The following is a 25,932-nucleotide window of genomic DNA, read 5'->3' on the forward strand; positions in this document are numbered from 1 at the left end:
CAGAGCTTGACATCATGAGTTGGAAATAAAGCATTTTTAATTGAGCACCTGCCCCAACCCCACCAAAGGGATTTCCAAGCACCAAACATGAGAATTGTTAATCTGCCCCCATCCCCAGAGCTTCCCCTGGAAAGGGGCCACAAGAAGCCCCTTCCTCACTTTCACTGGGTCCAGCCTGGATCCCCCACTGACATCCACAACAAGCCCCCTGGGCTTTATTTCAATAAATAATCCCAGAACAAAGCTTGGGGTGGGGGATCTTATAAAGCTCAGCAACAGGCAGAGAGGGCTTCTCGCCAAAGGGCAGACTATCTGAAATCAAGGTCAACACACATGTGAAAGTCAGAAACCGCTTTTGAGCAGGGAACAGTTTCTGCAGGCCTCAGTCTGGTGACTGGCTCTCGGGAGGCTGGCTCCAACCCCTGTCAGAGCAAGCTTCACCTCAGGTCACACCGCGAAAACTGCCCACCTGCCTGACACTTCCACTGTTGGACACGCCTAGTTTTTTTCTTAACTCTAAATTCTGGTGGGGAGGGGAATGAGACCCCAAAAACCTGGAAAGGGGGCCTCTGGGGAAGAAGTGGGGTGAGAAGTCTCAGAACAAGGAGTCCAAAGCAAGGCAAGGAAGTGAGGTTGTGGGACAAGGTCACTGGCCCCTTTGGGTGCTGAAGGAACTGGTAGCCCTGCTCTGTGGCCTGGCTGCCTGACCCATCTCCCTGCGGATGTCACCAAGCGCTGCCGCTGGGGACTCCAGCAGCCTCTGGAAAAGGTTGGGCCGGGCTGGTGGTTCCCTGCACTGGAAGGTGATCGCTGTGCCAGCATCAGCCTTCATCTCCCTGGAAAAGCCATCAGAGGAGCCATCAAAGCAGCGGCCAATGGCGATCTCCTTAGCCAGCCTCGGGCTCTGGTCAGTGACGGTGTAGATGCCATAGTTGTGACCAAGAGGGTCCAGGGGGGCTAGCATGGAAAAGGCAGCCTGGTCCTCGGAGGGCACGGGTGGGGGGTGCCGAGCCAGGTAATCCTGGAGAAGCCCATTAACCTCCACCAGGCGGCAGCTGCCCTGGGGCGTGACAGTGACCAGCGTCCTGTCCACCTGACGCTGGTCAAACAGCATCCCACTGCACTTGAACTCCACGCAGGCCGCAGAGATGCCGGGTCGCTCAGGGTCTCGGACACTGCGGGCATCTCGCAGCCCGTAGAGCTGGCCCTGGGTGTGCGGGTGGCTCCCCCCTGCGTTGTGGGCGCGGACCATGTACTCCTGCGGGCCTTGGATCTTCACCTTGAGGAAGCAGGCCCGGAATTCCTGTGGATTAGGCCACCAGGACAGGAGATCGCCGGTCCAGGAGGCTGGCGTGCCTTCCCGGAAGGGGACCACATTGTACTCGTACTTGTCGGCCTCCACTCGCGAGAAACGAAAGTGACTGGCGTTCACCGGAGCCTCCTGGCACTCCCGCAGGCTGCGCCACGGGTACACGGGGCCGTTGGCCTCGGAGGGGACGCCGGGTCTGGGTTTTGCGAGGTTGATGTGGAAGCCGTTGCGTTTGAGCGCCGGGTCGTCGTGGTCGGTCCGGCGGTAACCCAGCCTGTCCAGGTAGGGCTGCGTGACGCCCACTGCCGCCGCGCGCGGGCGAGGCCGGGAAGGCGCCGGCTCCAGCTCCTCGCCCCCCAGGGTGGCCGTGATAAAGGCCGTGTAAGCGTCGGGGCTGTCGGCGTCGCAGAAGGCGGGGAGACAGGCGCCATTGGGGCCGGTGACCACGCTGTCGAAGCGACCCCACGCGCGGGGGTTGGCGGAGAAGCCCGGGGCGGGCTCCAGGTTCACCAGCGTGACCACCACGCCCTCCACCTGCTCGCTGGGGGTGAACTTGTCGTTGACGTAGGCGCGCACCTTCACGAAGCAGCGGCGGCGCTCGGGCACGTCCAGGTTGAACAGGCGCCGCTCGCGGATCTCAGTGTTGCCCACCAGGAAGACGCGCTCCTCCCTGCGGACCCGGGCGGCCGAGGAGCCCTCGCGTTTGAAGCCGCTCTCCTCCTCCCACAAGCCGTTCTCGGGGTTCAGGGACCACAGCTTGAGGGCCTCCGTGTGGCCGGCCATGTGGATCTGGTCTGCGGCCACACGCACCGCCACAGGCCCAGTGTGCAGCTGCTCCGTGGAGCCCGGCGCGCGGAGGTCCACGGAGAACATGCCGTAGGTGCGCAGCGGGGCCAGCTCACCATCACTGTCCACGAAGCGCAGATCACTGGGGGCTGCAGCCGCCGAAGTGAGATCTCTGGGGTCCACGAACGTTACCCGGGCCTCCACCGTCCCAGTGTACGGTTTGCCATCTGCGTGGCGGAAGGATCCCGGTGGCAGGACCAGCTCCCCCAAGGGCGCCTCTTCCATATCCCCGAGCGGGATCGTGTTGCTCTGGCTGGCATCTAAGATGACTGGAGCTTTCTTCCGCATGGCCTTGACCTCGTGATACACGCCAGCACCTCGAGGGTCAAAAGGCAAGACCCGGACAGTATCCATGAACTCACCACTGGGGTCCACGAAAGTCACCACCAGCCGTTCGGTGGAGGGCGGCACTTCGATTGTGAAGTCGCCCTGGTAGGAGGTGAAGCCAATGGGTTCCTGGCCCAGCAGGATCCTGGCGAAGCGCAGGGGCTTTCCGGAGTCTGCGGTTACCACCCGGCCCCGGACCAGTCCCCGAGGAGGCAGACACTTCTGGCAGCCACACTCGGCCACCACCTTCACTGGGAGGACGTAGCTGGAGCAGTGTATCTCTCTGCTCTCTAGGCGGCGCACCGAGCAGCAGCGGGAGCCAGGGTCCCCACACCGGGGACTTGAGCCTGCAGAGCTGGGGCAGCGGGTGTCCGGACAGAGGCCTACATCCAGGTACGCAGGGCCGCTGCCTGGCTGGCTACAGTCATCCGGGAGCTTGATGAGGTGTTCTCGGGGTCGGGGGTCGCAGGCTGGCTGGCCTGGAGCTGGGGAACCCGAAATCGGCCAGGTCAAGGCAAGAGGCTAAGGTTTGTGGAGGCCACACCTGGAGGCTACATTTGGAGTGAAGGGCTCAACCCAGGAGTGGGACACAAGCCTAAGGTGAGGACTGCGATTTGAGGGTCAGCCTGAGACCAGGATTAACCCAAGGTTGGTGTTTAGTTGGGGGCCAGGGTAGGACTCAATAAAGTCAGAGATCATTTGGATTTGGGGTTTCAATTGGGGTTGAGGCTTAGCTAGAGTAGGGGCTTGGTTCACTGGCTGGGCTTGCTCCCACCTAGGCCCAGGATGCTCACCAAGCACGATGAGCTGGGCAGCGCCAGAGCGCACAGCTCCGGCCTCATTCCACGCCTTGCAATGGTAGATACCAGCCTGGTCTGGGCGCAGCCCTCGAAGCTCCAAGTGGGCCCCATACCCATGTTCTCGCCTGTCCAGCAGGGTCCCATTGTGAAACCTGGGTGGTAGGTGGACAACACCATGGGGACACTTGGGGTGAGGTGAAACTGTCCCCAGGAAGCAGGTCAGGGAGCCGCAGAGGGGTTGCCCCGGGGTCAGCCTCCTTGCTGGGGAGACGGGTTTGCTTAATTTCCATGGTAGCCTCTCTGCCATCTATTTGCTTCCTGGGCAAAGCTTCCTCAACTCTCCAGATGGGAAACCGAGGCCAGCATCCACTTCTAGAATGTCTTTGAGGTACCACATAATCATGGGAAATCCCATCCAACCCCAGAGCAGGACTACAGCTACCTGAGCTTGGGCCAGAGACTCACCACAAGTATTTCTTGGGCATAGGGGTTCCTGAGGCTTTGCAGCAAAAGGTTACATTCTGGCCAGCCTCTTGCACTCTGGACTCAGGGTGCTTCACCAGGTAGGGCTTTCCTGGGGGCAAATGTGGCAAAGATCAGGACCCTGACCCACCACAGCTTCTCCCAGGGACCCTTCCCAAAAACAAAGCCCCCACACATTCCCTTCTCCCAGAGATTGACCTGCCTATACCTTCCCCAACAACTGTGTCACATTTTAATTCTTTCCCCCGGACTTCAAGTGCTCAGTGTGACCTAGAATAACTTTCCCAGTCCCTCAGTCCCCTTATGCTCTCTGTTGTGAAGGTACTTACGTAACTTATCAAGGACAATGGTGACCACAGCGAGGTTGGTGCCATTGGCCTGGGCCCGAGCCACACCTACAGAGAAGCCATCCATCTGGGCACTGACATTGGCCTGGTTACTGGCACAGAATCCAGGCACCCGGAAGGTTCCTTGGGTATCACTGGTGGCTATAGTGCCAGGTCGGGCTCTCAGGGACACCCTGGCTCCTGACAGTGGTCGCCCAGATGGTGTAACCACCAAGCCCAGAAGGATGTGGTCAGGGCACCTGCAGAAGTCAGGGCTGCACCCTGGGGGGACACAAGGAGACAGCAGGGGCAGAGGCTTCCACACTCCCTCCTGTGGTCGTGGGGCTTTCCACTTACTCTATAGCCACACCTGGAGATTCCCCTGCCCCACATTATGCCCATCAGAGGTCACCATGGCTTGGCTTAAATTAGCCCCTAGTGTGAGGGGGAGATGGAACTGAGCCCACAGGGCTAGGTCAGGGAAAGGGAATTGGGATCTAGAGAGATTGGAAAGATGTCCTGGAGGAGGGGACAGAAAAGTTGACTCTCAAGGACGGAGAGGCCCCTTCCAGCAGGAGAAAACATATCTAAGCAGGGGCTGTCTTGGGGAGACAACATCTCTCCCCTTCCAAACCTACGGCTTCTCCATAAAATGGAAAATTCCACTGGAAACTTCAGGGCAGAGGCTCTGAAAGGGCAGAGCCAGGCAGGGTGGGGTGGGGACCCCACCATTGGCCACTGTGTGCCCCCACCCTGCGGCAGGCTCCTCCAGAGCAGTCCAGACGGTGTTTGTGGAGCCCAGGACCAAGCGGAATTTCCAGTCGCCTCCTGGCTGGCCCAGTGTCTGGCCCTGGGAGGGCCTAGGCACCATGTCTGCCAGGGTGTGAGCGCGTGTCTGCGTGGGCGTGGGCGTGGGGTGGAGGCTGTATATGCCACTCAGGAGCACCCCAAGTACAAGAAGCAACATTGGTCTGCCCGTGGGGATATCTGTACATTGGGCCATACACACAGGGAAAGTGACCCCTTAGCTCTGCCTGTGTCTGCTTGACACAAGCCCTGTGGCAGTCACCAGTGCTCCTTGGGCCCTGGAAGGAGAAGTTTCCACCTAGCCTGTGTTGGGGCCCTCGGTGCATGGTCACTGCATCCCGGCTTCCTCCTCCTAAACCCTTCTCTCTAGTCCTTCAACTAGTTCCCCACCAAGCACGTCCCTCAACAGGCCCCGTCCCAACCTCTTTCCCTGACCCCGACCCTAACGGGACCCCCACGAAAAGACCACTACTCCATACCCGCCTTCCTACCTGGGCACGAAGGCCGCACACATTTTTGCGCCTCCAGGGAACGCCCTGGACACGCATCCTCAGCCGGGCCTGCGCAGCTGCGGTGGCGCAAGCGACGGCCCGGCCCACAGCTCCTAGAGCAGGGACTCCACGGACCCCACGCGCCCCAGGCGACCTCTGTGGAGAGCAAAGAGGAAGGTCAGACAGCTGGCCTTCCCAGGAACCGCGCCTCGCCTCGCCTGGTGACAATGTGGGGGCCAAAGGCCACCACCACTACACACCCACCCACACTATATGCATTCTAGGGTGGGCACTCCTGCCTACGGTCCCCATCAGTGCTGGTCTGGCACACCCTTTGAGGGCATTTATCCCTTTCGGATAAAGTCTCTGAGGTTAGCCCCGCTATTTCCTGTTCCTGAATACCTTTGGGGCTCAAGACACCTACAGAGCACGACAATTACAAATAAGCAAATGAGGGAAGGAAATGTGTTTCTCATGGTAAGGACAGGGGGATGATCTGCGGTGCTTCCTACCTGGGAACAACTGCTCCTAAGCCCCTCCCCTCACTAGTCCCCTCCTGGCCGTAGGGGTGCTCCTGGCCAGGGTGCAGCGACCTTCCTTGCTGTCTAGCCGGGTCCACACAGCCCCTTCCTCAGCACATTCTGGTCCCACCCACCTACGGTTGCCAGCTCCACCTACTCCAGGCCCCGCCCCACCCTGGACCCCGCCCTCACCGAGCGGGCAGCGGAAGCGCACGTGGTAGTTGGAACAGCGGCGGCCGCGCGGCTGCTCGCGGTTGAGGCACCAGAAGCCGCGCGTGGGATTCAAGTGCACGCGCTCGCCGACCGCGGACGGCAGGGCCCAGTCGGTGGTGCGCGCCTCCAGCGCCAGCGGCCTCTGGCACACACGGGCAGGTCCGTAGTAGAAGCGAATGGCCGCCAAGCTCTCGAAGTCGCCGTCTCCTCCAGGATGGTCCACGTTGAACCAGGACGTCCACTCGCTTGCCTCTGCGAGCACCGCACGCTCTGAGATCCGGGTCGCAGCCTGTCGGCCCCCGTCAGTCGTACAAGGGCCTGACCTGCTGCTGGGCTCCCTTCACCCATTCTCCAGCCCGCCCACGACCGCGACCAGATTCAGGACCTTGTAAAGAACGATTGACCTCCACTTGCCCAGCCCCAGTGCTTGAGCTGGCCCATCTGGGCACGCTGAGATCTTGCTGCTGTTTGACCAGTCTCTTACTTAGACGGTAATTTAGGTCCCTTGGGACATCACTTCCAGGACCTGCTATGTCTAGGCACCAGGATGGTTCTGGAGCTTTCACTTAGTTTGCGTCCCCTCCTTTCATGACCCCACTAGCCCGAGTTCATGTAAGTCCGCAGCAGAGAGGGGACTCCAAACCAAGCTGACTCACCTTCCCAGTCCTCCAGGGCTGGTGAGGGCTGGCCAGGGTGCAGCGACCTTCCTTGCAGACCCCATGCAATTCCTGTGGGCTCCTCCACGGGTGTGGCATCTGGAAGAGTTGGGGAAAGGAAGGACCGTGATGGGGACCACTGTGACCCCCTCCCCTTGTGCAAGAGGGAGGCGGTGATCATTCTCATTTTACACGGTAGAAAACTGAGGCTCTGATAGGCCAGAAGCCAACCCTAGCCCTGTGGACTACAGCACACCCTCCTGCAAGAACCTCTCCATTACCAGCCCCAGACTCCTGCAGCGCTGTCCCTTTCTCTGGTCCAGCTTCAACTCCATATGAGCTGGGGAGTCTGTCCCACTCTGCTCCCCCATGCTCAGATCACCCCTTGTGTGTGCTAAGCAGCCACAAGTTTAGTCAAGTTCATTCGACTGTGACTCTAATCTCTTGTATGTATTCACTTTCATCAGGTCAATTGAAAGTTCCTCCCTCAGTCTACCCTTTCCATCCTTTTACTTGGGGCCCAATCTGTCCTTGGAATCCACCTTGTCTTCTCTGATCTTAAGAACATAACCTAGTCAGGGTGACAACCTAAGACAAGTCCCTTCCTCCTTGGAGCCTCAATCTCCTCTGAGAAATGGGCCCATCACCAGCCCCCATGGCAGGACATTCCAGAGATGGGGATTGTTTCTTTGGGTGGTGCGGGTGTGTGCAAGGGAGGGAATGTTTCTGACCCTTTGGTCTAGGAAAGGAGACCTGGCGATTCAGGGTCCAAAAGCTGGGGCTGGGTGGGTCAGGCACCCCACCGTCTCTGGAAACCAAAGAAACCTAAGGTTCACATCCACACTCTTGGCAAGTCCACTGTGCCTTCCTTCCAGGAGGGCAGGGAATAAGAGATCCTCTCCCCCCCACCACCCCGATGGTCCAGAGCTCCGTTTCCCCATCGCCCCCACTCCAAGGCTGGCAAAGGGGGCTTAAGCCTTGGGGAGGCACGTAGGTGCCTTGTTCTTTTTCCTAATGTAGCTGCACGCAAACCTGGCTGTCAAGTCTCCGGGAGCCTAGGGCTGGGGGCATCTCACCTCGGGCACCCGCCAGGTGCGCTACGGCGACACAGAGACAGAGCAGTGGTAGCAGTGACGCCATCTCCAGGTCCGAGCCTCCGAGGGAGGGTCGGGGCTCCGCGGTGAGCTCCGATCCGACTCAGGCGGGTCTGGCGGCCGCTGGGATTCAACATAGGGGCGGGACACAACGCAAGCCCCGCCCCTTGCAGGCAGCGATGAATGCAGGCCAGGCCACGCCCCCGGCCCTGTGTGACTGCGGCTCAAGTAACCACTTCTGCGTCTTCCCACCACTTTGCCTTCTCCCTCAGGCCGGCGTGTGTTAGTTTCCTCGTCGCTGGCTGGACCTCCTTCCCACCCTTTATCCTCCAAGTTGGGTCCCAAGCTGCCTGCGCCAAATACCACTTGGAATCGAACCTGAAGCTCCCCGGACCTACGTGTTTTAGGCGGCTGGAAGTCCTCCACCACGTCTAACTTCGATCCTATCCGTTTCAGGCTACCCTGAGCGTCTGGGAGTCCTAACCCTGAACCCACCCTCCATTTTTCGGGTTGGAGCTTTTTGGGGAAGGCGGCGGGAAGTTCCACACTACAGCTCCCCTCCAGATCTCCCGCCGTTGGGCCTCCCCACGGGACAGGTGGGAAGACCCTCCTCGATCTGCCCCACCCCCTACCCTTGTGGCGACCCGGCGCACAGAGGAGGCGGAGCGAGGTGGTGGTGGGAGATCTGTTTATTGGTGCAGGCCCAGGAGGCGCGGGCGCGGTGGCCGGTCAGAGGGCCGCGACGCAGTCGGTGCCTGTGTAACCCGGCAGGCGCAGGGCGAACTTGCGGCGCACGTCGTCGGGCACGAACCGGCCGGCCACGAAGTGGTGGCGCCCTGAGAAGCGGCCGGCGCAGCGCTTGGGCGCTGCGAGCGACACCAGCACATCTGGCCGCAGCCCGTCTTCAGCGTCGCCGCCGGTCTCCGCGTCCCAGCCTAAGGGAGGAGGGGCGAGCAGGGAGGATCCGGAGCTGGAAGGGTCGTCCGCCCTCAGACTAGAATCCTGTCCTTGTCTCCCCTCCCCCGCCACCGAGCCTCTGCCCTCAGGCCGCAGTCTCGCTCCCCCCACACCTGCTTCCTCTGCAGACCCAGCTTCTCTCTCTGACACGTGGGTCTTGGTCAACCTGCCCACCCATAGAACCGAGCCTCCACCCTCAGACCAGTCTCTCTCCTTGAGGTGTTTCCTGCCCGCCTCGGACCAGAGCCTTTGCCCCCACACTTTTTTGGTCCTGCTGCCATTCTACTATTCCTCCACCCTCCTCCACCCACCCTCTACCTTCAGACTGCATCATTTCCACCTGCCGTCCTTTCCCAATTATCCCTGTGCCTCTGCCTTGGGACCTGGTTGGTACCTATCTGCATATCTGCCTCCCCACAATCCTGAGCCTCTGGACTACAGCCTCTTCCCACCCAGACCTCCAGCCAGACACCAGCGTGGGTCTCCACCCTCAGGCAAGCCTCCCCCATCAGACCTTTCTCCTTGCCCAGTTTCTTGACTCCAGCAGAACACACCCATCTCCCCACCAGACTTGAACATTCATCCTTCCCACTCCGACTTGAACACTCCTCCCCTGATCTAAGATCTCTGCCTTTGCCCTCACACTAGATCCTGTTATTTGACTTGGCAAGGCTACAGCCTCTGTCTTTTTTTCTTCTGTGCTGGGGATTGAATGCAGGGCTTTGCTCTGTGAGGCAAGCGCTCTATTACTGAGCGACATGCCCAACCCAGCCACCATCTTGTCATCTCTTGAATGAGCATCCACCTTCAGTCTAGAGGCCTTGCCTTCTCTCTTGCCTCTGACCTGAATCCGGGGCCACTAACTAGAAGTCCCTGGTTCCTCCCTCTGACTATAATGCTTCCTTCTCTGACCCTAGCCTCCACTGGCTGACTAAAGGCCCCTAACATCACTTTGACCTATCAGAGCCAATCTCTCTGTCCTAGGCTACCTGTTCAAAAAGGAGCCTGCAGCCCAGATGGCCCCCTTCCTCCCTCAGCCCCCCCTCCTCTGTGCACCGGGCTGGGATGGCTTTGGAATCCTGAAAGCCAGAGGACATCCCCCAGAGTCCAGCCACCCCCATGGAGGGTCCTGCGGCCAGCGGCTGTTTATTCCGTCTGCCTGTCGCCTAATGGTTCCAACAGGCATGGGGCGGCGGCCAGGGCAGGCGTGGCTTTGCTGGGTGAGCTCACGTCTACCCAGGCAACTGGGCCAGGGGTGGGCAGCGGGCACACGGGGCTGGGCACGGGGGGAGGAGGGGATCCAAGGTCACCTGGGGTGGCACACTTCATCCTCTCCATCATTGGGATGGGTGTGACCCTTGGCCTCAGCCAGAGACCACACAGCATCCACTCTGGGGAAACTGAGGCTCAGATTGGGCATGCAAGCTGGGGCCACCAGGAGCCAGAGTACAGGGGCCTCCACCCAAGCCCCCCGGGTCCCACTGTGCCCACTTTGCTCAGCATGCCTGAGGGAATGTCCAGGCTCACGAGGGGGATGGACAGCAGCTTTAGTGTGGCCAGTGCACGGGTGCAGGGGCCCCCGACCTCGCTTGGCTCCACACCAGGACCCAGCACAGCGTCCACTACCAGCCCATAGGCGTCATTAATGAGCTGCACCTGGGAAGAGAGGTGAGGTCAGGGGTGGCCCTGGGGCCCCATCCTCCACCTCTGCCCACACTGGTCACCCAGTGCTGACCTCCGTAGGCAAGTAGGAGAGGAAGGGGATATCCATCTTCTCGCACTGTGTGGTGAGGTCCTGGTGCAGCAGGTCCAGTGAGCGTGTGGGGTAGAAGATGGTAGGTTCGTACTCCTGGAGGGGGGACAAGGGGTCAACACTGGGGGTCCTCTCAGGTATCCACATCAGACCTCACCTCGGGCAAGTATGGCATATTCTGAAACTTGTCCTGCGACCAAGTTCCTTGGGGACTCTTTTCAAGAGAAGGAAGCAATTTCTGCAGGGTGAAGGTGGGGTGACCTTGGGAGGCCAAGGGGTTCCTTGCTACTCACAAACACCCGCAGGTGCCGGGCACAGACCAGCCCCACTGCCCCGTTCTGCTCCGGGCCACACACCACCAACACTGTCCTCTGCTTCCTGGAGAGAGCAGGCAAAGGGAACACCTGGCAGGGGACACAGCGAAGCAAGACACTCGTGATTCCTCTTTGTACAAGTGGGGAAACTGATGCTGGGAGTAGGGGAGGGTCAGGGCTGGGGCCTGAAGGCAACAGGATTCAACAGAAAGAGGTGTTCTGCTGGGAAGCGGGCCTCCAGCTCCGCCCAAGGCCTGCGCCCCAGCGCCCAAAGGCAGTGCGGTTTGTTTTTTCCTTGCCCCAGTCACAGACATTCCTCCACCTTTTTCCACCGCAGTGGCTGCCCTTCCCCCCGCCCATGTTTCCAGGGCTAAGCTCCTCCTGGAGGCCCCAGAGTGGGGGAGAAGGGGAGAAGGAGGGGGACTTCTCAACCCCTGCCTGCCTTGATAACTCTCTCCATCTTTCTCTGTGTCTCTCAGACTGTCTCTGTCTCTACTCATCTCTTTCCTTTGAGTCTTTCTGTCTTTCACTTTCTTTTTTTTTTTTTAATATTTATTTTTTAGTTTTAGGTGAACACAATATTTTATTTTATTTTTATGTGGTGTTGAGAATCGAACCCAGTGCCTCACGCATGCCAGGCAGGCACACTACCACTTGAGCCACATCCCCAGCCCGCTGTCTTTCACTTTCTGTGTATCTCCCCTCTGTGCCTGTCTTCCCCTTTCTGTGTTTGTCTCTCTGTATCTCTCAGATCCTGTGTCCTTGTCCGACTCTTTCCCTCAGGTGCCCCCATGTCTATCTGTCGGTGTGTGCATCTCTTTCTTCTTCCTTATTTATTTTCTTTTTTAGTTACAGATGAACACAATTTCCTTATTTATTTATTTTTATGTGAGGCTGAGGATCGAATCCAGTGCCTCATGCATGCAAGGCAAGTGCTCCACCACTGAGCGACAGCCCCAGCATCTCTTTCTTTTTAACAGTTGCTAAGGGCCCTGGTGTCTGATTCCCAGCCTTGCTCTGATTCTCTGTGGCCCGGCCTCTTCTCTCCCAGCCTCAGTTTTGCCTCTATCAAATGCAATCAACAGCCAGGTGGTGCTGCATATTTGTAACCCCAGCTACTGACCGAGGCAGGAGGATGGCAAGTTCAAGGCCAGCCTCAGCAACTTAGTGAGACCCTGTCTCAAAATAAAATAAAAAGGTCTGGGGATGTAATTTAGTAGTAGAGCACTTGCCTAGCATGTGAAAGTCCCTGGGTTCCACCCCAGCACTGGAAAAAACAAAAGACACAAAGAAAGACAACAAACAATGGCACTGGCCTGAAAGGCACATGGAGTATCTGGGCCAGGCTCCAGGGGCCTATGCAGTCTAAGCTCTGACTGCACAGGGGAGATTATTCTCTTCCCCGAGGTCTCAGTGTGATCTCGACCCATCATGAAAGTGCTATGACTTCCACCATTCTGGGCTGAGCCCAAGTCTGGAGGGTGAGGACATCCTTCTGGCTAGGACTAAGGGACTTTGGAAGAATGAAGGACTTCCAGTGCAAAAAACGGGACAGTCTGGTCACCAAGCACAAGGCGTTTATTGCACGGGGTGTCCTTTCATGGCTTTCATCCTCATTGATTTCCTTCTCCCTTGGATACTTCACCCAGGATATTTCATTTGGAAAAACATGTAAGTAAAACAACAAAAGTTCCATCAACATAAAGATACTGAGTTTTTAAGAAAAGTATTCAGGGGCTGGGGGTGTGGCTCAAGCGGTAGCGTGCTCGCCTGGCATGCGTGTGGCCCGGGTTCGATCCTCAGCACCACATACAAACAAAGATGTTGTGTCTGCCCAAAACTAAAAAATAAATATTCTCTCTCTCTTTCTCTCTCTCTCTCTCTCAAAAAGAAAAAGAAAAAAGAAAAGTATCCAGTGGTAAGAAAAAGATGAAGAAGAAAAACAGGAAGGAAAAAGGGGAGGGGGGAGGGGTAGAGTTGGGAGGAGTAGAAGGAGGGAGGGAAACTGCCAGACCCTGGCTTTGTTGTGGAGCCCTTCCCCAAGGCATTTGCATTTATGGACTGATTTGTCAGGAGGATTCATTACTCCTTTTTGGAGGAAGCTGAGGCCCAGCTTGGTGGGCCACACAGCAAGCACCCAGTACCTTTATTGCTTTCTCTCTCCTGTCATCTTGTAATGAATTCCAGCTCTTCTTCCAACCCTTGGGCAGGCACTGGCCTGCATCTGGGCCTCAGTTTCCCTATCACCAGCATGGGGTTGTTTGGGGTGCTCAAGTTGTAGGAGGGTGGCATTTCCCACGTTCACAGAAGCAGGCAGCTAAGATATGCAGTAGTTCCCAGGGTCTGCACCTCAAGAGCCCCGCACCATCCAAGAAATAGCCTCCACGTCTCTGGGAACCCTTGCCTCTGCCCTGACGGTCTCTGCCGCCAAACCCAGCCAGAGGCCCCCAACTATGGCAGGAGGAACTCAGACAGTGATGGAGAGTGAAGGACTTTGACGGTGGAGATGGATTGACTTAAGGCAGTGAGAATCACTGAGCAAGCTCCAAGATGTTGTTGGAGTGGGTGGAGTGGACTGGGAACACCCTAAATCTCAGGTCTTTTCTGGCCTGGAACAGGGCTGTTTCCCCGTCTCAATGTTGGGATGGAGTAGCCTCAAGCAAAGAGAGGATTCTTTAAGTCTGGACCATCCTGGTCACAGGGTTAATGTGCTAGACCTTAGCTCTGCTGGATCAGGTTGGGGTCAGTCAAGAGGTCAGGCAGTCGGGGGTCAAGTACCTTGGTCACAGCCACGGCACTAGCATGCCCGCACAACTCCACTAGCTGCTGCCGCCCAAAGCGATAATCCTCCAGCAGCTCCCGCTCCAGGGCAGCTGCCTCCGCCGTGCTGGGGGTCAGAAAATGGGGAGAGAAGCTCAGAGACACAAAGAAACACAATAGACCCATAGAAACTCAGATGGAGCCAGGAATGTTCCACAAATGTTAAGGGGTATGTCCCCTATCCTCCAGTAGCTTCTGCAGCTCTGAATTGCAGATCCTCCCTCATCCTCAGTTGCCCCGGGTGAATAGCAACCATTAGGAGGTTGGAGACAATTTTGAGGAGCGCACCCTCTGGTGGTCGAAGGGGTGCATGGCAGCCAATGGTGGTTCTGTTGCCGCCAAACCCAGCCAGAGGCCCCCAACTATGGCAGGAGGAACTCAGTGATGGAGAGCGAAGGACTTTGATGGGGGAGATGGATTGACTTCAGGCAGTGAGAATCACTGAGCAAGCTCCAAGATGTTGGAGTGGGTGGAGTGGACTGGGGACACCTGAGGAAGGTCGGTTTTGAAGGCTGCTGAGGAATTTGATGGCTCACTCCAGGAGGTGAATGTGGGACATGTGGTTTTATTTTTATTTTTTTAATATTTTTTCCCTTAGTTGTTGATAGATCTTTTATTTATACGTGGTGCTGAGAATCGAACCCAGTGCCTCACACATGCAAAGCAAGTAGGCTACTGTTGAACCACAGTCCTAGCCCAAGGGACAAGTGATTTTATAAGACCCTTTGGTGACCCTCTTCAGGGACAATGATAAAATTTAAGTATATGTGGCCAAAGAGATGGGACCACCTGGCTTGGAGTGAAGCTCTGTCACCCACTTTGCTGAGTGACTGCTGGGGTCCATCTCCACTCTTGGCAAACTTGAAGGCAGAGGGACTTTATAATTTATGGGGTCCTGTGCAAAATGAAAACAGGGTGTCCTTGTTTCAAAAATTATTAGGAATGGTAGGTGTTGAAGCTGAGCATTGTGACACATGCCTGTAATTACAGTGACTCAGGAGGCTGAGGCAGGAGGATCAAAAGTTCAAGGCCAGTCTCAGCAATTTAGCATGGCTCTATGTAGAAATAAAAAGGGCTGAGGGAGGGGGCATCTGTTGACCTAGCTGTGTGTGGTGACTCACACTTATAATCCCAGGGGCTTGGGAGGCTGAAGCAGGAGGATTTCGAGTTCAAAGCCAGCCTCAGCAAAAGCAAGATACTAAGCAATTCAGTGAGACCCTGTCTATAAATAAAATACAAAATGGGGCTGGGAATGGGGCTCATGGTCAAGTGCCCCTGAGTTCAATCCCCAGTACCTAAATAAATAAAGTGTTGAGTTCTTCTAAGTGCAGAGACCAACCCAGCCCTTGCTTAGGGGTTTCCAAGGAGCACAGGCTTGGTGGCTGGGGAGAGGGAGAGCTGACATAGAAGATGTTCCTCACTCCAGGATCAGGGGTTAGTCCACAGAGCAGGGACTAAAACTTGATGCCAGCATCCCCCAAGTAAGCCCCCTTCCCTTCCTGCTGGGGATCGGCAATACCCCCCCATTCACCATGGTCGGCAGAATGTGGAAGGGCAGAAAGAATGGCGGTGGGAAGGGGCTCCCTGGAGGAGGTGTGGAGTATGGTGGGAGGTAATCCAGGTAGCAAGAACAGCAAGGGCCAAGGGCCAAGGCTTTGTGGTGGGAACAAGTCTAGCATGCTTGAGAGCAGAAGCAGAGTGAGAACAAAGAAAGGGAGGGAGGGAAAAGGCAGGCAGGGACTCAATGCCTGAGAAATGTGGTCAGGAAGACACTTCAGAGGGTCTGTGAAGATGAGGAGATGAAGACTCAGGTAAGGGAAGTCTTGTATCTGGGCTGATACAGAGAGAAGTTAAGGGCCCGGGCTGGGGTTGTGGCTCAGTGTTAAGAGTGCTTGCCTAGCATGTGTGAGGCACTGGGTTCAGTTCTCAGCACCACATATAAATATCCATTGACAACTAAAGAAAAAAAATTTTAAAGTTAAGGATCGGCAGGGAAAAGGTACCAGATGAGCAGGTGGTCCAGCTCCTAGGTAAGCACATCCGAGATGGTGTGTTCAAGTCCAGGTTGAGGACTCTGGCAGGTTGGGAACATGGTTCATTCTCCCATCTTTTTTTTTTTTTTTTTTTTTTTGTACCAGGAATTGAACCCGGGGGCACTTGACCACTGAGCTACATCTCCAGCCCTTTTTTGTATTTTATTTTGAGACAGGGTCTCACTGAATTGCTTAGAGCCTCCCTAAGTTGCTGAGGCTGGCTTTAAACTCATGATCCTTCTGCTTCAGCCTCCCAAGCTGAGGAGGGATTACAGGCGTGTACCACTATGCCTGGCTCCCCCATCTTCATCTTGTGACAACTCCAGCTGCTGCCCCAATAGATCAGGGAAGGAAGTAGAGGATGGAGGGAACACCCATTTCTCCTTTCCTTCTGTCCCAAAGTTTGGATTTCTGGCAGTCACCTGGGACTTTTCTTCCTACCTGGACTAGAGTGTTAATGGGGTAGGAATCTTGGGATGGGGGACAGTAGCAGTTCTGCAAGGTAAGCATGAGATTAGAGCTCAGTGGGAGGGAGGAATCCGGGCCAGTCATCTGCTAATGAGGGATTCAGAAGGGCTCAGTGTGAGGAATTCTTTTGCTTCCTCAACCTCAGTCCCCAGACAGGGGCTGCAACCTTCGATTTCCTTGCCAGACCCAGAAGGGCTGAAATGAACTGAATCCAAAGGGAACTGGGCCTGACATTCCCAAAATGCTTCCAGGAAGAGCAAGAAGCCCTTAGGCCAAGGTACCCCTACTGGTACCCTAGCTCTCTGGGATTCATCTGCTTCTCTCCACCCTCACACCTCTGCTATTAATACTTACCTGGCCTTCTGCATACAGCAGTCTCATGCCCCCTTGAACTCTTCTTCAGCACCAGCTGCAGGGACTTTGAATGCTTGAACACCAGATCACATCACCTCCATCATAAAACCTGTCTATGGATCTCCAGTGCTCAGAGAATATTCAAATTTCTCATGGTGCCTACAAGCTACGCCTCCAACCTATTGCCTCTATTCTCCCATGTTCCACCCACTCCAAGGAGCCCCATCTCTTCTCAGTTTGAGACCCCCACAGCAGGTGAAGCCACAGCTCCAGCTCCTCCAACTCACTTCTGAATCTGGATATCAGTCAGTCTCTGGACAATATCTGCCCTGAGCAGAGGCACAGGGTGGACAGTGGGCCAAGGGCTGCTGAATCTGGTTCACAGCAAGGTGTAATACTCCACCTGGAATCCTACATCACAAGGTTCAGAGGACACAGATCTTGACCAGCCCCAGGGCAAATGGCCTATGCATTCAAATTCTCAAAATCTGCACTGGCCTTGGCTCAGGGAGCAAATTCCCTCCCCAAGCCTTGGTTTCCTCCTCTGGACAAGAAAGCCCGGTGGGTGGATCACCAAGATGTGCAAGAACCTGTGAGCTCAAGTCGGTTCTTCCAAGCTAGGGAATCGGATCCTGGGACTCCATGGTCCCTGACAGAGGGTCAGAGAAGGAAAGCCCTGGTTAGGCTGGGGTTGGCAGAGTGACTAGAGGTGCTGATGAATAATTCATGAGGGGAAGGCCTGCCTCGGATGCAGTTTCCCTGGCAACACAGCTTCGGAGGCGTCAGAAGCACAGGCAGGCTGTCTTTCCAGTCAGATGCAGGATGGGCCTCTGGTCCTCCGGCTGCAACCCAACCATATCCCTGCGTCCAGTCCTTCATCCCTGTTGTTTCTGCGTCTATCTCCACCACCCCCATCCCGGCCTCACTCCTGCCTTCAGTACCAGGGACCCCCCATTGTAGCCTTATCCCTTTCTCTGATGTCACTGACCTTTTTGGACCATACTTTTGACTCAGTTCCACCCATTCTCGCCCCGGCCATGCCCATCGCCATTTCCCTCTCCCTGGCTGACCTGAGGAAACTCCGCTCCTCAGGCGTCTCCGCCGGGTCTGGACCCACCGCACTGCTCATGGCCAAGGTGTGCGGGTGTGCGCAGCGCGGTCTCTTGGTCGCCACTGTCTTTTAAGCACATCCCTGGCGGGAGAGTCCACCCCCTCCCTCGCCCCTCCAACACACCCGCCAATCAGGAGGCGCCGCGAAGGCGCTGCGCGTGACTATTGGTCAGAGCAGGCATGACTTAACCCTTCTGTGTCAGAAGGGGAGCCTCTGAGCTGAGCCAGAGGAAGTTCAGGCTGGGATAGTGGCAAGTAAACTAAGTCTGGAGAGGCTGTGGGATCCTGGGCTGGACAAGGGCACTCCCCACCCACCGGTGAGCGCCCCCGCGAAGACGGGAGGACGACTCAAACCTGACTCGGGGCTCACAGACAAGAAGGGCAGGGGCTGCTGACAGGGTTTCAGCGGGTGCAGGAAAGCTTAGCAGAAGACAGGTGGATCTGGGGACATCCCTGGGTATGTTTAGAGGTTATCAAGGGTCACATCTGCAGAATTCCCCATGCCACGTGATCCGGTTGTGCCACCCGCCCCCCTTCCCCCCTACATCCTCCCCCCACACCCCCCCTCAGTGCCCAGGGCACAGACAGGCAGGCCTCCAGAGCGTTTATTTTTTTCCTGGCGGAGAGGGAAGATTGTCCAGCTACGTGTATAACATGAATCCGTAGTTGGCGTTGAGTAGTTCCTCCGTGGTGCGCAGTCCGTACAGCTCGCCTATTGTGGGGCTCACCCAGCGCTGTGTGTGGAACACAGATTCACCCACCTGTGGGGACAGGGGGCTATTGGTGGAGGCACAGCACTAGTTAGCACCCCCCCCAAGGACTAGTGGCCCCTGTGCTGGGGCCAGGAGCTGCCATTTCCCCAATCCTGGACCAGGCCACCATCACCCCACTCAGTCCTGGGCTTTCTGTAGAAGGCTGTGTGAATGACCCTCCAGCCCTGTGGCCCTGGAGGCCAGGACCCACCTTCCAGTCAGGCACATCTTTCATGATGATGGCTTCCTCCTCCAGGTTCTCCCGAAGCATCTGCAAGATCCTGCAGGGATGGCACAGGTGGTAGGGACTGAGCAGGACTGCACTCGCTCCTCTGCCAGAGGTGCCCGCCTCCCTCCTACTGCTCCAGCCCTCTCCCCATTGCTCTTCTTCCTTCCTTTACTTCCCCTGGCAAATTCCTACCCTGTCTCCTGCCCCTGCCTCTACGTGCCTTCCTCCAGGAAGTCTTCCCATTCTCCCCTCTGGACTCTCCACTAGGTCATGTTTTGGCCCTCTTTAAGGGTGATGCCAGCCCTGTGTGCTCCAGAGTACGGCTGACAGTTCATGCATGCACCACGGCCATTGTCCTGGATGCAGGTAAAGCCTTGTAGGCCGGGACACTCAGGCCTATAACCTCCCAACCCTGGCCAGTAGCCCTACCTGCGATCCCTTTCTGCCTGAAACAGAGGCATCAGTGCAATCCGGGCTTCCAGGTCCTCAATCTGCAGGCGCCTATGAAACCCAGAAATTGACATTAGGACGAAGCAAGGTTGGAGTGTGTACAGACAAAATGGCCCTCAAACACCCAGGGTGCTATATGGGGGAGGGAGAAAGGAAGAGGGAGGTAATAGTGGCAGCCTGGAGGGTGGTGGTGGGAGGAGGCCAGAGCCGGAGATGAGGGCAAATGAGTGGGTGAAGGCGGGAAGTTGGCAGAGGCATCTGTCCACAAGACTGTTGGCTTAATACTTTCTTTTCAATTAAAAACTTTTTTTTTTTAATCCTAAAAATAGCCCTGCCTGATGATCACAGTGAAGGAGTGGGGACAGATTCATCACGGGGCTCTGGGCTTTAGAAAACCAAAGTCCCCTTCATCTCAAAATAACCACAGGGTGTGAGGCCAAGGCAGGCGGAGCCTGTGCATCCCTCTTTTTTTCTCCTTGCTCTCTGGCAGTTTCCAAGGTCCCCATGGAAAGCTAGTCCAGTGTATGCTTTAAGGAGGTTGATGAGCGGAGTGCCCAGTGATGTGACTCAGGGAGGTCTCTGGCCATCTCCTCTCCTGTGACCCAGGGATGCCTGGCCTTAGTTTCTCTGGCCCCAGGGGGGTCACAGCTTCTGGTTTCTAAGCCCTGATCATCATCCTTGCCTGATTATCACTGACAAAAACCTGCTGTGAGGCTGTCAGAGGCCTGCCCCTCGACCACTCAAGGTCTTCTACTAATCTGGACCTGTAGGGTTCGTGGCCTCAAAGGCTGAAGGGTAGGCTGCTAAACATGTGGTCATGAGCGCCTTGCTTACCAGACATTTCTTGAGCATCAGGTCTAGAAATGGAAGTGAAGGTCAGAACCTATACTTTTAGGCCTGGTCTACGTGGCCAAGTCTGACATACAACTCTAGCCTCACCAGCTTGGAAGTAGACTGCACTCCAGACACTATTGCATCCCTGTCAACCAGTGAGGGGGGATCTTTTCAGAAGACACCCCCACTCTTCCTGAACCATGGGACCTACCTGCGCTCGCGATTCCATTTCATCATGCTCCAGTACCCAATGAGTAAAGTCCCAATACCCACGGCAAACATGCTGTAGCCTGTGGAGACAAGGAGGCACCCCATTGGTGTAACAGGTCACTGCCCTGTTGTTTCCTCTTGTGAGGGAACATCTACTTGCTGTACAAATACTCTACAAAGACAAACAAGAGGGGAGGCAGAAGTCTACCCCAGAAATCCCCAGGACTTGGTGGCAACCTCAGTCTAGCATGTATTTCTTCAGACTCTTCTTTATTTGTGAATGTCTACTGGCCCCATTCCATATAGTTCACTACTTGGCATGAGGCCCCATCCCTCTCTCCTTGAACTCCAGGTCACTTTTATTGTGTCCACATGCTCTACAGTCAAGTGAGGTGACACCAGGAAGCTTTTCTCTCACAAGTGGGACTGCCTGGGCTACAATACCTCTGACCCAATGCCAGGGTTTCTGGAAGGTACAGAACAGGCAGGGGCTACTGGAGAACCCAATGGTCTAGATGTTTGTGGTTTAGTGGCCCTGGTTCTTTCTTTCTTCTAGAAAGTTATATGGTTTCCAGTCAGCAGGCTGGTCCCCAACAGGAAGGAAGGCTTTGAGTGTCCATGGCTGGGTCCCAGCTCTGTGGTATCTCCTGGCCACCTGGGTCACCACCCCTGTATGCTGCCCATAGAGGGTAGCATGCAGCCACCGGAAGTAGGCAGTGCCCTGCAGAGTCACCCCAGCTAGCCCCTCGGCTTCAGGGGTGGTATTGCTACCTCTGGGCTCAGCAGGGTTTGGCCCCTTGCCTAGCACCCAGGGGAGAGACAGAGGCCACCATGAATATTTACTGAGGACCAGCAGGAGCCCCTCCTCTAATCCTGACTGACAGGCTGAAGGCCAGCTGGGGTCTTCAAGGCGGCCTGAGTCACCTGGGGTGTGGTCCCCTCCCTGCTTCCCCCTAATCTTTTCAACTTCATTCTCTTCTCCAAATAGGCCTGGTGGATGCTGGGACAAAGTGACAGGTTCAGACCAGTAGAACTCAAGTTAACATTCAGCAAATGAGAGCAGAGAGTAGGTGAGGCCATCTCTGGGCCTCCTGGGGTGGCAGAGCAGAACTCTGGGAGTCAGGACCCCATGGTGCATGTGGGGGACAATCAGTGTATCCATCTGTCAGCTCTGGCATGGGGTTAGTTGCCTGGTATCTCTGCTAGATCTCAAGGTAAATGAGAAATGCTCAATTTTTTACCCATAGTAAAAAAAAAAAAAAAAAAAAGAGAAAGAAACACATGCTTACAATAAGATACTTCCATGTGCCTGGAGATGATATGGGAGTAGGAAAGCAAGAGTCCCTGGCTTTAGTCCTTGGGGCAGATCCTGAGTGCTCAGGACCAGCTCCGGCTGGCCACCTACCTTGGGCACTTAGCCATCTACCCACTAGATGAGAGTTTTCAGTATAGCAGTCTCATTGTTTTCAGCATTTATAGAGAACCTAGCACTCTCCTCCTGATTCAGCCCCAGGGGACAAACCTGGATCACTCCCAACCTTTTTTTGAGTAGCAAACAAGCCCCCATAGTGATCCTTGGTCCTTCTACCTGGGCACCCAAGTGTGGACCCACCTTTAAGATAAATTCCAAAGAACAAGAGGGCTTTTAGGATGATGCAGTATGTGGTTCATACAGGCTCTCAGGCCAAAACTCATTTTAGTCTGGTGGGGCTCAGGCTCTCAGGGTAAGTCTGTGCTTGAAAATTGCCCTTCTGGTAAGGGAGGCCTAAGTGGAATATGCACAGAATGGTATGCAGGCCATTGTTAAATTTGAGTAAGTTAGTTCACAGACTGGAACACTTAGCACTGAACAGATGGCAACACTCCCCAAATTGAGATATAGACTGAATGCATTCCTATTAGAATACCAGCTTTTTTCCCTTCTCACAGAAATCAACAAGCACATGGTGCAATTCACATGGAAATGCAAGGGACCAGAACAGCCAAAATGATTTTGGAAAAGAGGAACAAAGTTGCAGGACTTGCACTTCACCATTTCAAAACTCATTAAGCAGCTGTGTGTACAGGACAGTGTGGCACTGGCATGAGGATAGACATGTTCATCAATGGGGGAGAACTGAGAATCCAGAAATAAACCCTCATATTTATGGTCAATTGATTTTAGACAGGGTGCCAAGACAATTCATTGGAAAAAGAAGGCTTTTCAACAAATGGGACAACTGAATGGCCAGCTACGTGCAAGAGAATGATGTGCTCTGTCCTTATCCCGTACACAAAAATTAACTCAAAATGGATCAAAGGCCTAAGTGTAAGAGCTAAAATGAATGCTCTTAGAAGAAAACATAGGAGTAAGTCTCTGTAACCTTGGACTAGCCATTAGTCTATTAGATATGCCTGAAGCACAAGTATTAAAAGAAGAGATAATTGAACTTTGCTGATATCAGAAACTTTTATGCTTCAAATGACACCATCAATTAGCTGAAAAGACAACTCACAGAATGAAAAAATATTTGAAAATCATATATCTGATAAGGAAATGGAATCCAAAATATAAAGGCTCTTACAATTCAATAATAAAAATTAATCCAATTTAAAAATGTATAAAAAAATTTAAATAGACATTTCTCTAAGGAAGATATACAAATGGCCAAAAAACACAAGATACTCAACAGCAGGAGGTCACCAGGGATATGCGTATCAAAACCACAATGATACTTCACATACACTTAGATGGCTATAAAAAAAAAGGGCAGGATAGGCTGGGGATGTGCTCAGTGGTAGAGAGCTTGGCTAGCATAGCCCCAGTTCTACAAAATAATTAATTTGTGCTAAGGAAGTATGGATCAGTTGGAAGTCCCATACATTGCAGGGGTGTGGGAGGTGGGGTGGGTATAATAGCATGGTTAGTGGAAAAGTTTGGTAGTTTCTCAAAAATTTTTTTTTTTTTAAATATTTATTTATTTTTTTAGTTTTTCGGCGGACACAACATCTTTGTTTGTATGTGGTGCTGAGGATTGAACCCCGGGCTGCACGCGTGCCAGGCGAGCGCGCTACCGCTTGAGCCACATCCCCAGCCCTCTCAAAATGTTAAAGGCAGAGTTACCATGATCTAGAAATTCTGCTCTTGGATGAAATTTATCCAGGAGAAATGAAAACCTATGTCCACACAAATACTTGGGCATGAATGTTCCAGCAGCATTTTTCATGATAGCTAAAAGGTAGAAACAACACCTGTAATCCTAGTCAGGAGGCTAAGGCAGAAGGGTCACAAGTTCGAGGCCTGGCTCAGGACCAGACCCTGTCTCAAAATAAAAAATGGCTGGGGATGTAGCTCAGTGGTAGAGTACCCCTGGGTTCAATCCCAATACAGGGGGAAAAAAAAAAAAAAAACAAGATAAAAACACTATACAACTAAGCTAAACCCCCAGCTAGACACACTTTAAATGAGTGAATTGTAGGGTACAGTATGTGAATGTCAATAAAAGATCCAAGATATAAAGAGCAGTCTACTAGCCTCAGAGGGAGTGAAGAGCTGGTGTGAGAGATGAGTGGAGGAGGGGCTAGATTAAAGGTGGCCTGAACCAGCCTGACATGTTCTGGAATGCTGACAGTGAGTGGGATAGGCAGAGAGGGGAGCGAGTGCTATGCCACAAAACCTTGTACAGGACTGGAGAGCTGGGGTAGAACAGATGGAGGGGAGAGCTGATATGGACCATGGCTCACAAGAGGCAAGACTAGAAGACAGAGGGTAGGGACTGGGGTTGGGTTGAGGACTTTTGCACTTGCTGTTCCCCTGCCCATCAGGCTCCTTTTCTGAGAGGTTGCCCTGGCCTAACTGGGATAAAGCAGACCCTGGTTATTTCAGGCTTTGCCACAACTAGAAATTCTGGCATGTTTTCTCAGCTGTACTCTGAGCACCTTGGGACAGGACCAGAGCCATGCCTTCAGTCACTCAACAACCAGATACTGAAAAAGGTACAAAAATGAAGACTGAGCCACCAGAATAGGTATTTTCCTCATCCCCATGCAGCCAGGAAAGACTAGAGTGGGTTTATACATAAAGGGTGTGTGATTAAGACAGTGATATTTCGCCTGCACAATGGGAGGCACTGCTGTGTCATGAACTGGAAGAAGCCAGGTAAGTCATATTTGACTTAAAAATAAAAAATGAGATGCTGACTCAGGGAACCCAAGGGCACCCCAGGGCTGGGATCTTTCTGTGTCCTGGTCTGAGTGCAAGTCATATAGGTGAACGCATATAAATACATGTGCTGCACACCCAAGGCGGGTGCACTAGCCTGGATGTTAAGTTATACCTCAAGAAGAAATGAGAGGGTGCTGGGGATATGGCCCGGTGATAGAGTGTTTGCCTAGCATGTGTGAGGCATTGGGTTCAATTCTCAGCACCACATAAAAAATGAATAAGTAGCCCAAGGCTCTGGATTCCATACATAGAAAAAAAAAAAGAAAAAGAAACAACAAAAGAAAAAAGATTCAGATCATTATATTCTCCAAATCTAGCCTATAACTTGTTTTTCCAAGGCCCAGGAGCTAAAAACACAGTTACATTTGTAAATGATTGTTTTGGCAGCTGAGATCCTCTGGTCCTGAAATGCCTAAAATGTTACTTGTTTCCCTGATTCTGGGGATAGAACTCAAGGCCTGTGGTATGCTAGGCAAGTGCTCCGCTATTGAGCTATATACCTTGAGACTGACTTTTCTACTGTATGAATCTTTTTTTTTTTTTTTTAATCATGCACATGAATTGAAAGTTCTACTGAGCTACACCCTGCCGCCTTTTTCATCTGTATTTTGCTAAATTGCTAAGACACTTGCTACCCTCCTGCTTCAGCCTCCTGAGTCTGAGATTCAATGGGATTATAGGTGCGCGCCCACCACATGCACAGGTTTTAAAAGTGAAGTTCAATGAGTTACAGTAAATGCACTCACCCCTTAATTATGTTTAAATTTTTATATTTCTTTTAAATCTGAGCCTTTTACGGTCTGTTATATTTTTCTCCGTTGAACTCCATAACAAAATTTAAAATATTACTTATAACAGTTGAAAATTTAAGAAGACGAATTCCCAGGGCATTTTATAGTTGGGGTTTACCAGGGAGTTTGAAACACCGCCTAGAACATCTTATAAATTCCCTCTGGTTTCGGGGTTTATTCTCCAGCCTTGCTCTTGTTGACCCTGGGGAAATCGTAGCCTCCATGGGACCAGTTTCCCCGCCTGTGAAACCCAAGGGTGGCTGAGGGGGCTGGGGACAGGCTATACCAATCTGTTTAACCCACTGTAAAATGGGTATAACTTAGGGGACTGACTTCCTGGGCTGTTAGAAGGAAGCCAGGCCCGCTATTATAGTAATAACAATAACTACTACAGTAGTAATAATAATAACTACTCAGCAGTTATTATTATTACTACTGAAGCCACTGAGACCCCGCGGCCTCCCGTCACCCCGTCACACCTTCGGATAAACTGAGGCCTGCTCACGTCCCCGAATCCCGCCTCCACAACCCAGAGGGCTCAGACCCTGAGAACCTTGGCATGGAGCTACACTGACCCGACAGTCCGCGGCGCGGTAGGTTTCGCTTGTAGTCAATAGGGCCGTAGCCCCCTGGCGGGGGCATGTCCTGCTTCACCTTCGATGCCGCCATGCCAGCAGAACCCCAGGCTTCCGGCCTGAGGCGGAAGTGACGCGTCCGCCCGCCGCCATGCTGAGAGTGGCGGAAGCGCCAGCGAAAGTCTGCGGCGCTAGGGAACTAAAG

At 54.1% G+C, this 25,932-nt stretch overlaps 3 protein-coding genes across 3 annotated transcripts; all 3 read right to left on the minus strand.

Annotated features, from left to right (window-relative positions):
* Positions 1 to 646: 646 nt before the first annotated feature.
* On the minus strand, positions 647 to 7,919 carry Cilp2 (cartilage intermediate layer protein 2). Its single transcript, XM_027932224.2, has 8 exons — positions 7,856 to 7,919; positions 6,780 to 6,878; positions 6,103 to 6,375; positions 5,390 to 5,545; positions 4,095 to 4,373; positions 3,748 to 3,856; positions 3,277 to 3,434; positions 647 to 2,967 (listed from the first exon to the last, which is right to left on the minus strand). The coding sequence occupies exons 1-8, from the start codon at positions 7,917 to 7,919 to the stop codon at positions 647 to 649; spliced, it is 3,459 nt and encodes a 1,152-aa protein (XP_027788025.2).
* A 683-nt stretch (positions 7,920 to 8,602) lies between these two features.
* On the minus strand, positions 8,603 to 17,701 carry Yjefn3 (YjeF N-terminal domain containing 3). The gene is made up of 6 exons (XM_027932592.3): positions 17,643 to 17,701; positions 13,676 to 13,784; positions 10,877 to 10,987; positions 10,566 to 10,679; positions 10,336 to 10,486; positions 8,603 to 8,808 (listed from the first exon to the last, which is right to left on the minus strand). Exons 1-6 carry the CDS (start codon positions 17,699 to 17,701, stop codon positions 8,603 to 8,605), a joined length of 750 nt encoding a protein of 249 aa, XP_027788393.1.
* Positions 17,702 to 18,269: 568 nt separating this feature from the next.
* On the minus strand, positions 18,270 to 25,857 carry Ndufa13 (NADH:ubiquinone oxidoreductase subunit A13). Its single transcript, XM_027932346.2, has 5 exons — positions 25,728 to 25,857; positions 20,159 to 20,237; positions 19,093 to 19,164; positions 18,646 to 18,715; positions 18,270 to 18,443 (listed from the first exon to the last, which is right to left on the minus strand). Exons 1-5 carry the CDS (start codon positions 25,819 to 25,821, stop codon positions 18,324 to 18,326), a joined length of 435 nt encoding a protein of 144 aa, XP_027788147.1. The 5' UTR covers positions 25,822 to 25,857; the 3' UTR covers positions 18,270 to 18,323.
* Positions 25,858 to 25,932: the final 75 nt, after the last annotated feature.

Source organism: Marmota flaviventris, chromosome 1 (genome assembly GCF_047511675.1).
Source record: "Marmota flaviventris isolate mMarFla1 chromosome 1, mMarFla1.hap1, whole genome shotgun sequence".
NCBI lineage: Eukaryota > Metazoa > Chordata > Mammalia > Rodentia > Sciuridae > Marmota > Marmota flaviventris.